The 14,983-nt window shown below is 43.0% G+C and overlaps 1 protein-coding gene across 2 annotated transcripts; it reads left to right on the top strand.

Moving 5' to 3' along the window:
• Positions 1–7,966: 7,966 nt before the first annotated feature.
• nkx6.2 (NK6 homeobox 2) lies at positions 7,967–9,914 on the top strand. 2 transcript variants are annotated; one of them, XM_072437492.1, is made up of 3 exons: positions 7,967–8,456; positions 8,911–9,083; positions 9,666–9,914. In XM_072437492.1, the coding sequence occupies exons 1-3, from the start codon at positions 8,024–8,026 to the stop codon at positions 9,912–9,914; spliced, it is 855 nt and encodes a 284-aa protein (XP_072293593.1). In that variant the 5' UTR covers positions 7,967–8,023. The 2 variants fall into 2 exon arrangements, with proteins under 2 accessions (XP_072293593.1, XP_072293592.1); XM_072437491.1 differs by having other exon boundaries at positions 7,967–8,471.
• Positions 9,915–14,983: the final 5,069 nt, after the last annotated feature.

Below are 14,983 nucleotides of genomic sequence, written 5' to 3'. Positions count from 1 at the left end.
CCACAGGGTCAAATACACACTCTGATCTCCACAGGGTCAAATACACGCTCTGATCTCCACAGGGTCAAATACACGCTCTGATCTCCACAGGGTCAAATACACGCTCTGATCTCCACAGGGTCAAATACACGCTCTGATCTCCACAGGGTCAAATACACGCTCTGATCTCCACAGGGTCAAATACACGCTCTGATCTCCACAGGGTCAAATACACGCTCTGATCTCCACAGGGTCAAATACACGCTCTGATCTCCACAGGGTCAAATACACGCTCTGACCTCCACAGGGTCAAATACACGCTCTGACCTCCACAGGGTCAAATACACGCTCTGACCTCCACAGGGTCAAATACACGCTCTGACCTCCACAGGGTCAAATACACGCTCTGACCTCCACAGGGTCAAATACACGCTCTGATCTCCACAGGGTCAAATACACGCTCTGACCTCCACAGGGTCAAATACACGCTCTGACCTCCACAGGGTCAAATACACGCTCTGACCTCCACAGGGTCAAATACACGCTCTGACCTCCACAGGGTCAAATACACGCTCTGATCTCCACAGGGTCAAATACACGCTCTGATCTCCACAGGGTCAAATACACGCTCTGACCTCCACAGGGTCAAATACACGCTCTGACCTCCACAGGGTCAAATACACGCTCTGACCTCCACAGGGTCAAATACACGCTCTGACCTCCACAGGGTCAAATACACGCTCTGATCTCCACAGGGTCAAATACACGCTCTGATCTCCACAGGGTCAAATACACGCTCTGATCTCCACAGGGTCAAATACACGCTCTGATCTCCACAGGGTCAAATACACGCTCTGACCTCCACAGGGTCAAATACACGCTCTGACCTCCACAGGGTCAAATACACGCTCTGACCTCCACAGCGTCAAATACACGCTCTGACCTCCACAGGGTCAAATACACGCTCTGATCTCCACAGGGTCAAATACACGCTCTGACCTCCACAGGGTCAAATACACGCTCTGACCTCCACAGGGTCAAATACACGCTCTGACCTCCACAGGGTCAAATACACGCTCTGATCTCCACAGGGTCAAATACACGCTCTGATCTCCACAGGGTCAAATACACGCTCTGACCTCCACAGGGTCAAATACACGCTCTGACCTCCACAGGGTCAAATACACGCTCTGATCTCCACAGGGTCAAATACACGCTCTGATCTCCACAGGGTCAAATACACGCTCTGATCTCCACAGGGTCAAATACACGCTCTGATCTCCACAGGGTCAAATACACGCTCTGACCTCCACAGGGTCAAATACACGCTCTGATCTCCACAGGGTCAAATACACACTCTGATCTCCACAGGGTCAAATACACGCTCTGATCTCCACAGGGTCACGTCCACAGGGTCACGTCCACAGGGTCACGTCCACGGGGTCACATCCACAGGGTCACGTCCACGGGGTCACATCCACAGGGTCACGTCCACGGGGTCACATCCACGGGGTCACATCCACAGGGTCACGTCCACGGGGTCACATCCACGGGGTCACATCCACAGGGTCACGTCCACAGGGTCACGTCCACAGGGTCACGTCCACAAGGTCACATCCACAGGGTCACATCCACAGGGTCACGTCCACGGGGTCACGTCCACGGGGTCACATCCACAAGGTCACATCCACAGGGTCACATCCACGGGGTCACGTCCACAGGGTCACGTCCACAGGGTCACGTCCACAGGGTCACATCCACAGGGTCACGTCCACGGGGTCACGTCCACGGGGTCACATCCACAAGGTCACATCCACAGGGTCACATCCACGGGGTCACGTCCACGGGGTCACGTCCACGGGGTCACATCCACGGGGTCACATCCACAGGGTCACGTCCACAGGGTCACGTCCACAGGGTCCACAGGGTCACGTCCACAGGGTCACGTCCACAGGGTCACGTCCACAGGGTCACGTCCACAGGGTCCACAGGGTCACGTCCACAGGGTCACGTCCACAGGGTCACGTCCACGGGGTCACGTCCACAGGGTCCACAGGGTCACGTCCACAGGGTCACGTCCACAGGGTCCACAGGGTCACGTCCACAGGGTCCACAGGGTCACGTCCACAGGGTCACGTCCACAGGGTCACATCCACAGGGTCCACAGGGTCACGTCCACAGGGTCACGTCCACAGGGTCACATCCACAGGGTCCACAGGGTCACGTCCACAGGGTCACGTCCACAGGGTCCACAGGGTCACGTCCACAGGGTCACGTCCACAGGGTCACGTCCACAGGGTCACGTCCACAGGGTCACACATAGTACCACACACACAGAAAACCAGTGCTGCCCTTTTCTATTAAACAGGTTGAAGTCATTTGTTTGTCTCTTTGAGGACAGTATCCGACTACAGATAGAACTGTATGTAAGTACTTTAAATATGTGCCATGTAAAAGCACATTCAGATATCATATTTGGGGGGGATTTGTGAATGTGTGCATTATTTAATGTTCTGTCCGTTCAATTACGCCAGCTTATAAAATACATTTGTGACAAGTAGATTCTCCAAATACTGAGTCACCACTGTTTAGTTCTACTTGAGAAATACTGTTTTAATATCACGTTACTCCTACTCGAGTACAACTTGACTACTCGATCCACCTCCGGTTAAGAGTCATTTGGAGTCTGGGTTAAACAAGTGGCTCTAAAACAGGGTCTAGAATGTCTTCTTCGATCTGGACACATGGCTCCCTCTAGTGGTGATAACGGTTCATCACAACATTCATCTGGAGAAAAAGAGATTCAGATTTTAAAGACATATTTGTTCATTAAACTATTTGGAAAATGACAAATAAAGAAGTTTAACTCATCATACATCATTATCAATACATACTTTTAGGAAATATGTGATTAAAAAAAACACCAGCTGATCAAACACAGTGATATTTAATCAAAACCTTGCAAATTAAATGATACAAAATTATGAACGTAATTACTGATTAAAACTAAACTAAACTAAACCCAACAGTTTTTTTTAGAATCGACCAAAGGTAGTACTCTCTTCTCACAGCAGAGGGCGCTCCTGCTTAAGCCATGTTCCACCCACAGCCCACCCTGAGAGCCTCTGCACACACACTTGTCTATTTTACAGTCAGTAATCATCATTTGACCACTACAGATGTCACACAAAACACCCCAAACGATCCCAAACAATTCATTAGCATTCATTGCACCTTTTATTGTTGACTGGCCCCACGGTGTGAGCTGTTTAACGCGTGCGGAGGGCCCCGAGAGTGGACAGATGGACTCCGACAGGCCCCTTTTTGTCCTCACATCTGGGACTATCGCCGCTGATGAGGTCACACTGCAGATAAGATGATCGACACTCTTTATGAAGCGCCGCCTCCTCCAAAACAAGCATCATTCACTGCGGCTGAACAGAACTGCATTATTATTAACCACTGTGATCAGAGGCCAAGTCAAATATGCCACACGGTTTGTTATCTACGTTTAATAATATCTGTAAATATGATTAGAGACGATGCAGAGTTAAAAATACTTCTATTAAGGCCAATGCTTTATTTTACTCATATGTTTCTATGGATTGTTTTCATTTTTTCTATTGAAATTAGAGGTTTTGTCAGAGATTTATGCTTTATTCAGATAATCAACAGGTTGCAGTTCTAGGGGCGGTATTTTAAACTTAAAAATATAGCGTTACTCCACATTTCTGCACTACATCTGTATATCTGTAAATTTGTGTACATATTATGCCTATTTTTCTATCTTTTTTTTTATTTTTTATTTTTTTTATATCTTATTGTTCTGACTTATTCATTTTTCATTGTTTTATTGTTTCGTGTTGCATCGAACCACCAAGACAAGTTCTAATCTCTTGTGTTCATTGACAATGGCAATAAATCTGATTCATACAATGCGAGTTTCTGAGTCACTTTTTGTCCAGTTTTATTTCTATTTCCATCGCTCGTCTGTTTCCTGCAGCTTCATTTGCAGTTCATAGTGTGTGTAATGCTTCTCCTGTCTGTTTTTGGGACTGTATTAGCTCAAAATCACCACAGAATTATCACTATTACAACAGTCATTTGCTTTGAAAAATACTTCCATTTTCAGTCCTTCAGTTTTCATTTAAATCCAGCCTCGGCTTTATTCCGTGCGTCGCTTCTGAATTCATTCCCCAGGCGTAACCTCCACCCACTCACATCTCATATCTCAATCCTAAAAAACATATTAAAGCAAATTAGTTTAATACTTTCTCCAATAAAAACAAATGAAAAACGACACCTCCCCTCCATTTAATGAGCGCCGCGTCTATTTCTTTAACAAATCTGAGTTTGAGGGCTTAAACTTTAAATTACCCGAGAATTTAAGAGATAAAAATGTAGCCCGTTCATAATATAACACTGTTATTAGGTTATTAACGCTGAGGAGTCTTTTGGCGGCGAGCCTGGGCGCCATAATAAGCCTCAATCTCACTCAACACTCGCAGCAATGGGATGGACACATTTCTGTAAATTAAAAGCGGTGCCCAGGGGCTTTCCAGGGAAAATTTAAGACTTTTACGACCTTTATCTTTCGGTCACTTAATTCAGTTCAAGCTGATATGAGCGTAAATCACTTTGCTGTCGCTGCAGACGTTTACATTTGACCATAGCTTCTGAAAATGTCCCAAAATGTACGGTATATTCATGAATCTGACAAGAAGCAGGGAGATATTGACCTCAGGCTGAATCTGCAGCTCGGAGGAAACAGATACAAAAATGGAATGTTCGACAATTGATTATTGATTTTTATTTCCCTCTGTCACCTTAAACAAAGGACTAAATTCACTAAAGTCTCTGCAAAAACAACTGCTGTGGTTAGAATTAAAAGTCATTTCACAAGTATTTTTTTTTCAACATTTACAACTGTAAGACTTTTAAAAGCAGATTAAATTGGAGATTGTTGTTATAACATCACAACTACATGAGTGTAACTTGTAGCTTCCACTCTCTTGCCTGTGTGAATATGGTGAATGAGTGATTGGTGGTAGGTCAGGTTGGCAGCCATGCTTCCATCAGTCCACCCCAAGGCAGCTGTGGCTACAGAGGTAACTCACTATGAGAGAGTGGAGTGGATGAATAATGAATTATCATCACGTGAAGGTTGAAATAATGGGACTGAAGTCTTCTAAGCACATGAATAAAGATGAACATTTAAAATAGTGTATTCTTTTTAGGCAGTTCGATTTAATATAACGATTATTATCATCAAAAAAGCTCCAAATATGATCATTTTTAAGTCGACAATAGTCACAATGCTGCAAACTGCTTTACTTGTTGCAGTGACGGGAGCATAACCCGCAATTACTACAAGACCAACTGAAATATGGAAATATGAGCATCCAATTTATACATACAGAACAAATGTCTAAATGTTACAGTGGATTGTAATTAGCTGTTAATTCACACATGTTCATCAAGTCACGGACATTTTTGCGAGAATTGCGCAATTAACGGATCATTTCCCAAACACCTCCATCACGCGCAGCCACAGATTACACCGGTTATACAAATGGAAATGGACTCTTTGCGACCAGTGAATCATCCTCACCGTGATCTGGCCCTTTCCACACACACAAAACACACACAAAACACACACAAAACACACACACCACGCGGCGCATTTACTGAAGCTGCGCAAACGCCGTCCCGCGCCGCTCGCGCCATATTTCACCCTCACGAGCGCGTCCCCCCCGCATCTCCATAAAATATGACTGCACTCACGGTGATGACCGGGCCCGGGGCTGGAGAGCTCGTCCCGCCGCACACTTTCAGCCTAATAACGCCGCGGTTTGTGGGCTAGAAAAAGACACACATTATTGCGCCAACAACCGGCGCGCGAACACCGGCCCGTTATACGCGCGGTTTAAGAGCTGTCACGTGAAAGGGCCTTTATTTAATCCAGGCCGGTTTATTAGCTCACTACTAAAGATAATGAGAATACGTGGTTCTTTATGAGACTTTAGACTGGGATGAGTGAGGCCGCTTTGTTTGAAAGTGCCTTGTTTGTGGAGATTTGGCGATGAGCGTGAAAATAGGCCCCGGGTTAAAGTGATTAATTCCCCGTTAATACAAGACTAAAATGACAGGTTGTTTTGTCAGGAGCGCGTGCCCCAGTGGGACGCACTCGTGTCCCGGGGCAGCTGCAGCTCATAACACAAATGCATATTCTTTGTGAAGCTCCGAAACAATGATTTCCACCGCGTCATTAACGGCCAGCGCGGCGCAGCTTAATAGAGTGAGAGGCGGCCAGGGGCGTTCAGGGGCCCCTCGGACAGTTAAGGCACTGGTGTGTGTGCGGGGGGGGGGGGGGGGGGGGGGGGGGTTGATGAGGCACACGTAAGACCACCACCAGTCAACCGTTTGTCTTGTGTGAATCTAGAATCTGTGGATGTTTTAGTTCAACGCGGGGCAACAGTTTATTCACATTTTTGTATGGATTTATTTTAAGTGACAAAGTGTAACTGGGATTTTCCCCCTGGATTTGTGATTGATGTTTTAATAGTTGGATTATGTGAAAAGTGCACAACTTCCAGGAGCGTGACTGAAACGAACCGTTAAAATAACGTTCAACTAATCGAAGACGCATGAGAACACGAGGCTGGAAGTGTATTCAGTGTATTCAGTATATGCAGTATATTCAGTGTATTTAGTATATGCAGTATATTCAGTGTATTTAGTATATTATATTCAGTGTATTCAGTATATGCAGTATATTCAGTGTATTTAGTATATTATATTCAGTGTATTCAGTATATGCAGTATATTCAGTGTATTTAGTATATTATATTCAGTGTATTCAGTATAGTCAGTATATACAGTATATTCAGTGTATTTAGTATATTATATTCAGTGTATTCAGTATAGTCAGTATATACAGTATATTCAGTGTATTTAGTATATTATATTCAGTGTATTCAGTATATACAGTATATTCAGTGTATTTAGTATATTATATTCAGTGTATTCAGTATAGTCAGTATATACAGTATATTCAGTGTATTTAGTATATTATATTCAGTGTATTCAGTATATACAGTATATTCAGTGTATTTAGTATATTATATTCAGTGTATTCAGTATAGTCAGTATATACAGTATATTCAGTGTATTTAGTATATTATATTCAGTGTATTCAGTATATACAGTATATTCAGTGTATTTAGTATATTATATTCAGTGTATTCAGTATAGTCAGTATATACAGTATATTCAGTGTATTTAGTATATTATATTCAGTGTATTCAGTATAGTCAGTATATACAGTATATTCAGTGTATTTAGTATATTTAGTATATTCAGTATACACTTCCAGCTTTTACACTGATTTACTTTGTCATTTACAAAGTATTAAATAATTGCATGTTTGGTTTGTGTACAACATATTCCAGCCTTAAGAAACCAACTGTTCTGTAAATTTGGAGATATTTCATAAATCTAAAATTAAAGCCAGCTAATTAAAGCCTAAATAATTAAAGCCCAAATGTGTAAATGTCAGAGTTACGGTGTCAAAACAACACTAGGAACATGAAGTCGGAGCTGTTATTTCCCACGGCCCCTGAACTCACCTCCTCCACAGTCTGATGTACTGAGAAGTGAAGGCTCTGTCTCCTCCAATCAGCGGCGGCCCTCGCTCAGCCTCATCCAATGGGAGCAGCGCGCGTGCAGGTGGCAGTGGTGTTATCAGCGCGTCCCGCTTCACTCCGGCCAGAGGCAGAGTCAATTTATGGAGAGGCGAGCGGCCCGTTAATGGTTCCCATCCCACCCCGTGCAGGCTTCACCGGAGAGCGGAGGACGTGAGGACGTGAGGCGCGCGCCCCCAGTGACTCTCACCCACAGCCGCGGGATTTAGGACGCGACTTCCCCAGAGACTGAAACTTTCCGCGTGTCCCGGGATACTTTTAGCCTCACGCGCGCGTCCCGCTCCCTTTGATTTCCCCTTTTGTTTCTCGTCCCGCGGCGCTGCTCCGGTTCATGACCACAAATGTTAGCGGTGGGGCAGATGGACGGTAACCGGCAGAGTGCGTTCGTCCTGGGCAGCACGCCGCTGGCCGCGCTGCACAACATGACGGAGATGAAGACGTCTCTGTTCCCGTACACGCTGCAGCAGAGCCCCGCGGGCTTCAAGGCGCCGTCGCTCGCCAGCCTCAGCTCTCAGTTGGCGGGAGCGACTCCGCACGGGATCAGCGACATCCTGGGCCGGCCCATCACCGCCGCGGGACAGCTGCTCTCGGGCTTCCCCCGGATAAACGGCCTGGCCACGACCGCTGCCGCCGCCGCAGCCGCCGGGATGTACTTCAGCCCCGCCGTGTCGCGTTACCCGAAGCCGCTGGCGGAGCTCCCGGGCCGGGCACCCATCTTCTGGCCCGGCGTGATGCAGGGGTCGCCGTGGAGGGACCCGAGAGTCCCCTGTCCCAGTGAGTACTATTTCAGTAAGTTATGGAGAGTTTACAGTTATTTTTACTGCTTGAGCAAATATATGAACAGTGATGAAAGTAGTTTTTAAATATGAAATAACGCGCCTGTGACACACACGCACAGCACAGGCCACACACATGAACAATCCTCTCATCTGTCAATGTTTAGCCCAATTTAACCAAAAACATATATATATATATAAATATTTTGTCCTTTTTTAGAAAATATCTTAAATTCTCTAGATTCTACAACAGCATTAAGACATTAGCAGAATAAAACACCCAATCCCAGGCTGCGCGCGAGCCCGACAAACATGTGACCCAAACTCAAACACATTTCAACACACATTTGTAACGTGTTATGACGTGTTATGACGTGTTATAACGTGTTATGACGTGTAATAACGTGTTTAAAGTGTTTTAAAGTGTTCTAAATCCCTGTCTGTTCCCACAGCTCAAGCGAACCTGATGATGGACAAAGATGGGAAGAAGAAACACTCCAGACCCACGTTTTCAGGGCAGCAGATCTTTGCTCTGGAGAAAACCTTTGAACAGACCAAGTACCTGGCGGGCCCTGAGCGCGCGCGCCTGGCCTACAGCCTGGGCATGACGGAGAGCCAGGTCAAGGTGCGTCACGAGCTCGTGCGCGGCTCTCACGCTCTTTTACCTGCATTTTACACCTTCTTTATGGCGGGAAATATTTTGGCTTTAGATTGAAATAGTGCGTTAGAGAAAGACCGTGGGAAGCTGGGAACCTGCTGCAAGTGCTCTGGACTTTATGAAGCCAACACTGGACTTTATGATGCTAACATTGTACTTTATGATTCTAACAGTGGAGTTTATAATATTAAGTGTAGTTTATGATGCTAACCTTATAGTTTATGATTATAACGTGAAGTTTATCATTCTAAAGTGTAGTTTATAATACTAAAGTGTAGTTTATAATCCTAAAGTGTAGTTTATAATTCTAAAGTGTAGTTTATAATCCTAAAGTGTAGTTTATAATACTAAAGTGTAGTTTATAATACTAAAGTGTAGTTTATAATCCTAAAGTGTAGTTTATAATCCTAAAGTGTAGTTTATAATCCTAAAGTGTAGTTTATAATACTAAAGTGTAGTTTATAATTCTAAAGTGTAGTTTATAATTCTAAAGTGTAGTTTATAACAGTAAAGTGCACTTGCAGACTGTAACGTGCGCTTGCTCCTCAGGTCTGGTTCCAGAACAGAAGGACCAAATGGCGGAAGAGACACGCGGCGGAAATGGCCACGGCCAAGAAGAAGCACGACTCTGAGACAGAGAAGATGAAGGAGAGCTCCGACAACGAGGAGGACGACGAGTACAACAAGCCCCTGGACCCGAACTCCGACGACGAGAAGATCACGAGACTTTTGAAAAAGCACAAGGCCACGAACCTGGCGCTGCTGAGCCCGTGCAGCAACAGCTCGGACACGTTGTGATGGACACGTTGTGATGGACACGTTGTGATGGACACGTTGTGATGGACGCAGGACACTTTGACCACACTCGGACCACGCTCGGACCCTTTGCACCTGCTCTGACCGCGGCCCGGACACGGACGAGACGCGGCCCACGTGGAGCGACGGGACGCGTGAAAAAATACATAAAGAAATAATAATAATGTCATGAAGTGGAAGGAAAGTTGTGAAGAACGCGGGAGTTACGCGCGCGCGCGCGCGCGTGCGCTCTGTTCTGCGGGAGCCGAGTGTCGTAAAAAGGACAAATGCCGTTGCTATGGCGACGAACTTTCACAAACCTTCGTTTTGACGCTGTTAAATAGGTTTTAACACAAGCTGTAAATGTAAACTAAACTTTAATGAGGCCGTACACACCGGAGCAGCGCCGGGACTGGAGAGCAGACTTTAACACATTCAACATATTTATTTGTCTTTTTTTAAATTCTCATTTGCCAAACCATTTTACGGCAGCATTGCATTGTGGGGTTTCAGTTACATTTTGAGGACTATTTATCTTTCCAAAGTCATTTTGTCTTATATTGTGGAATTGCCATGGCAACAGTTACAATTTCCCATCACTCCACCACCCACTGAGAGACACTGGGTTTAAGGCATTTTTCCTATTTTTTTTTATTATTTCTTTTACAATCTTTTTTTAACAAAACAGGCCTATTTTAATAGCACTATGGCAATTTAACAAAAAAAAATCTGGTTTTAAATGATAAACATTTTGTCCATGAAATAAAAATGCCACATATTTTAAATGGAAACAAAAATAACCAATTTGCTTGTTCACAATGACAGTTCACAATGTATTTTTATTTTTTACTTTACTTTTTCAGAATCACTTATTTCTTCTTCTTGAGGGGGATTTAAAAAATTTTTAAAACATTATTATTTTTGGTAGGCCAAGTTTAAAAGAAGGGTTTGAACTCTGTCCCAGCGCTGGTCCCGGCACATGCATGTCCAGTGGCAGGTGTACAAGGGCCTGCGACGCTTTTAAAGCTCAGATTAACCAGGGTACCACTGTCCCACAGCACGAGCTAAAGGGGGACAGGCTAAAGACAGAGGCGACGAGCGGGGGACGAGCGAATGCCTCGTGCTGTAGCTTAAAGATGAACTTGTATTTGAGATTGTATATATTTTTTACTGTAAGTTATATGTTGTGAAGCGGTGGACACGCGCTTACCCCCTGTTGTTTCACACTCTCTTCTCCCGCTCAGACTCCTGTACAGACAAAACCTGCTGTAAATATTCAGAGTAAATACACAGCTTGTTTTAACCCCGCAGCAGACCAACTGTTTTAGTTTGACCTGGTCTTCTCTGAGCGGCTCCACTGCTTCTGTTGGACTAAAGAGAGTATTATTGCTTCCAGAAAGTTACAGGAAGAAAAAGAAAACACTTTGTATTATGAATAAATTATTTAACAAGCATTTATGTTTGGCTATGTTGTGATTTTAAAATATTGGTTTAGTAATGAAAAGAAAATACTATTATAAAGCCACATTTCTAAATGTTTATTGCTAAAAAATAATGTATTTTTCCTGCTCCTTAAATAAAAATGCATCCAAATGCCCTCCAGGATCAAATACATGTATTGGGCTTATTAACACATTTTATTTTTGCTGATTATTACATTTTATTCAATTGATTTAATCATTTCTTAAAATTATAATTTCAGGTTATAGATTAAATGACTGTATTGAGATGTTTTAAGATTTACCAAATTTTAAAATGATGCAGTATTTAAAATGTCTCATAAAAACTTGATTTATTGGCATTGTTTAAACACTCACAGGGCAATTTAAAATAATAATGGAAAAAATATCTCATTTGCTGAGGATGAAAAGTCAAGTAAAATGCATTTTGCAAATCTTAAATATAAGTTCATCGACATAAACTTGACGTTAGAATTTATTTTTTGGGCCTTTTTTTCATAACTTTAAATGGTCACAGAAATAGGCCATTATAAAGCCATTATGTGGCCCCGGCCTGGGCTCTTCTGTGGCCTGTTTTCTGGTGAGAATGGGCCCTTTTTCACCAAACCGACGGCTAGTTCCAGTTGCTTTAAAAATGCGGCGCTCCACTTCCTGCTCCCTTTAATTCCTTATGGGGAATTAACCAAGTCTAATTAATGAACACAAAGTGGAGAGTTCCAGATGGATAATCACAGGCAGCGTGTTAAGACCTTTAAATACTTCACATGTGTTTATTAACGTAAGTCGTTTCGTCTCTAAGCTAATGCTAACATACAATAAAACATCAATAATAATGAAACAAACGCAAACTAACTAATTAAACTAAACTAAACTAATTTACAAAAAAACGTCTATATACTTTATAAATGTTGTGTGTTTTATATTGACGTTAGCATGCATGTTAGCCTTTAGCTTTGAGACAGAAACACTTTAATGAACACGCACGTTTCCTCCGGTGACATATTTACACTGTAGTAAAAGTCTTAAGCTGCTGCACTGATTATCTTTGTGTAACTCTCTCTTTTTATGTTTTATTTATTTGATCAAGACTCTTGTAATTCCCACAGAGCCTGAACAGAAGAAGAAGTGAAGATCGTGGAAAAGGCCCAAGTTTTAAAGAGCACAGCGACCCCCGTGTCTGATCATGGTACTGCACCGTCTGTAACAGGTTGAATTAAAAGCTGCACAACTAGATACAACTATTATGTCATTTACAGAGTCTATTTTTTTAATTAAATATTATAGCCTATTTGTTATTTTGATCCTATAGCATATTTAAATTACTTTTCTTGTTTAGTGTAAATAGGTTGTTTTATCATTGTCCATTGTTATCATCAAAGTGAGTTCCTATGTTTGTGAATTCTGTTCATTGACAACGGCAATAAACCTTTTCTGATTCTGAGGTGTTGGTTAATTACTAAATCTGAAGAAGAAGAAAAAAAAAAAATTGTTTCATGTTGCACCATATCAACGAATAAAGTTCATAGTTTGTGAATCTTGCTTTTATTCAGTGACAATGGCAATAAACATTTTACTGATTCTGAATTAAAACTGTCAGAAAAGTCATTTGAATCGGGCAGAATAGGTTATAAAATTTGAGAAATCTTCCAAAAAGCTGCAGCTAAACTACAAAAATGCCCAAACTGCATTTTATTTTTCTCATTGTTAATCATAAAAGAAGAAAAAAACCTGATTTTGAAGCACATACACAGAACATGCCACATTCGTTAAGTGTATTTAACTATCAGAGTTTCAACTTGCTTTGCATTAGTCGTGAAGCTCTTAAAATATTCTTTATTAAGGGAATTATTTCTGCATTTGACCCTTCGAATGTCGCTGGGGCGACGTGTCAGAGCAGTGAGTGCCAAAGTACAGCGCCCGCATACAGGAGTCTCCCTGTTGTGTGTGTGTGTGTGTTGTGTGTGTGTGTGTTGTGTGTGTGTTGTGTGTGTGTTGTGTGTGTGTTGTGTGTGTGTTGTGTGTCTGTTGTGTGTGTGTTGTGTGTGTGTTGTGTGTGTGTTGTGTGTGTATTGTGTGTCTGTTGTGTGTGTGTTGTGTGTGTGTTGTGTGTGTGTTGTATGTGTGTGTTGTGTGTGTGTTGTGTGTGTGTTGTGTGTGTATTGTGTGTGTGTTGTGTGTGTGTTGTGTGTGTGTTGTGTGTCTGTTGTGTGTGTGTTGTGTGTCTGTTGTGTGTGTGTTGTGTGTGTGTTGTGTGTCTGTTGTGTGTGTTGTGTGTGTGTTGTGTGTGTGTTGTGTGTGTGTTGTGTGTGTGTGTGTTGTGTGTGTGTTGTGTGTCTGTTGTGTGTGTGTTGTGTGTGTGTTGTGTGTGTGTGTGTTGTTTGTGTGTGTTGTGTCTGTGTTGTGTGTGTGTTGTATGTGTGTGTTGTGTGTGTGTGTTGTGTGTGTGTTGTGTGTGTTGTGTGTGTTTTATGTGTGTTGTGTGTCTGTTGTGTGTGTGTTGTGTGTGTTGTGTGTGTGTTGTATGTGTTGTGTGTGTGTTGTGTGTGTTGTGTGTGTGTGTTGTGTGTTGTGTGTTGTGTGTGTGTTGTATGTGTGTTGTATGTGTTGTGTGTGTGTTGTGTGTGTTGTGTGTGTTGTGTGTCTGTTGTATGTGTTGTGTGTGTGTTGTGTGTGTTGTGTGTGTTGTATGTGTTGTGTGTGTGTTGTGTGTGTTGTATGTGTTGTGTGTGTTGTGTGTGTGTTGTGTGTGTGTTGTGTGTTGTGTGTTGTGTGTGTGTTGTATATGTGTTGTGTGTGTGTTGTGTGTGTTGTGTGTCTGTTGTATGTGTTGTGTGTGTGTTGTATGTGTTGTGTGTGTTGTGTGTGTTGTGTGTGTTGTATGTGTTGTGTGTGTGTTGTGTGTGTTGTATGTGTTGTGTGTGTTGTGTGTGTGTTGTGTGTTGTGTGTGTGTTGTGTGTTGTGTGTGTGTTGTATGTGTGTTGTATGTGTTGTGTGTGTGTTGTGTGTGTGTTGTGTGTGTTGTGTGTCTGTTGTATGTGTTGTGTGTGTGTTGTGTGTGTTGTATGTGTTGTGTGTGTTGTGTGTCTGTTGTATGTGTTGTGTGTGTGTTGTGTGTGTTGTATGTGTTGTGTGTGTGTTGTATGTGTTGTGTGTGTGTTGTGTGTTGTGTGTGTGTTGTATGTGTGTTGTATGTGTTGTGTGTGTGTTGTGTGTGTGTTGTGTGTGTTGTGTGTCTGTTGTATGTGTTGTGTGTGTGTTATGTGTGTTGTATGTGTTGTGTGTGTTGTGTGTCTGTTGTATGTGTTGTGTGTGTGTGTGTGTGTTGTATGTGTTGTGTGTGTGTTGTGTGTGTTGTGTGTGTTGTGTGTGTTGTGTGTGTTGTATGTGTTGTGTGTGTGTTGTGTGTCTGTTGTATGTGTTGTGTGTGTGTTGTATGTGTTGTGTGTGTTGTGTGTGTTGTGTGTGTTGTATGTGTTGTGTGTGTGTGGTGTGTGTTGTGTGTTGTGTGTGTGTTGTGTGTTGTGTGTGTGTTGTATGTGTGTTGTATGTGTTGTGTGTGTGTTGTGTGTGTGTTGTGTGTCTGTTGTATGTGTTGTGTGTGTGTTGTATGT

Source organism: Eucyclogobius newberryi, unplaced genomic scaffold, assembly GCF_026437365.1.
Source record: "Eucyclogobius newberryi isolate DKJ021-1_F unplaced genomic scaffold, fEucNew1.0.hap1 SCAF_8, whole genome shotgun sequence".
In the NCBI taxonomy this organism is placed as follows: Eukaryota; Metazoa; Chordata; class Actinopteri; order Gobiiformes; family Gobiidae; genus Eucyclogobius; species Eucyclogobius newberryi.
This window is presented reverse-complemented; position numbering and strand designations above follow the sequence as displayed.

What these genes read in the sequence shown, in the direction of transcription:
- nkx6.2 (XM_072437491.1), top strand. Translation starts at nt 8,024, where the DNA reads ATGTTAGCGGTGGGGCAGATGGACGGTAACCGGCAGAGTGCGTTCGTC. An exon ending in TCCCAGTGAGTACTATTTCA is followed by an intron (nt 8,472 to 8,910) that starts GTAAGTTATGGA and finishes CTGTTCCCACAG; the next exon opens with CTCAAGCGAACCTGATGATG. An exon ending in TGACGGAGAGCCAGGTCAAG is followed by an intron (nt 9,084 to 9,665) that starts GTGCGTCACGAG and finishes CTTGCTCCTCAG; the next exon opens with GTCTGGTTCCAGAACAGAAG.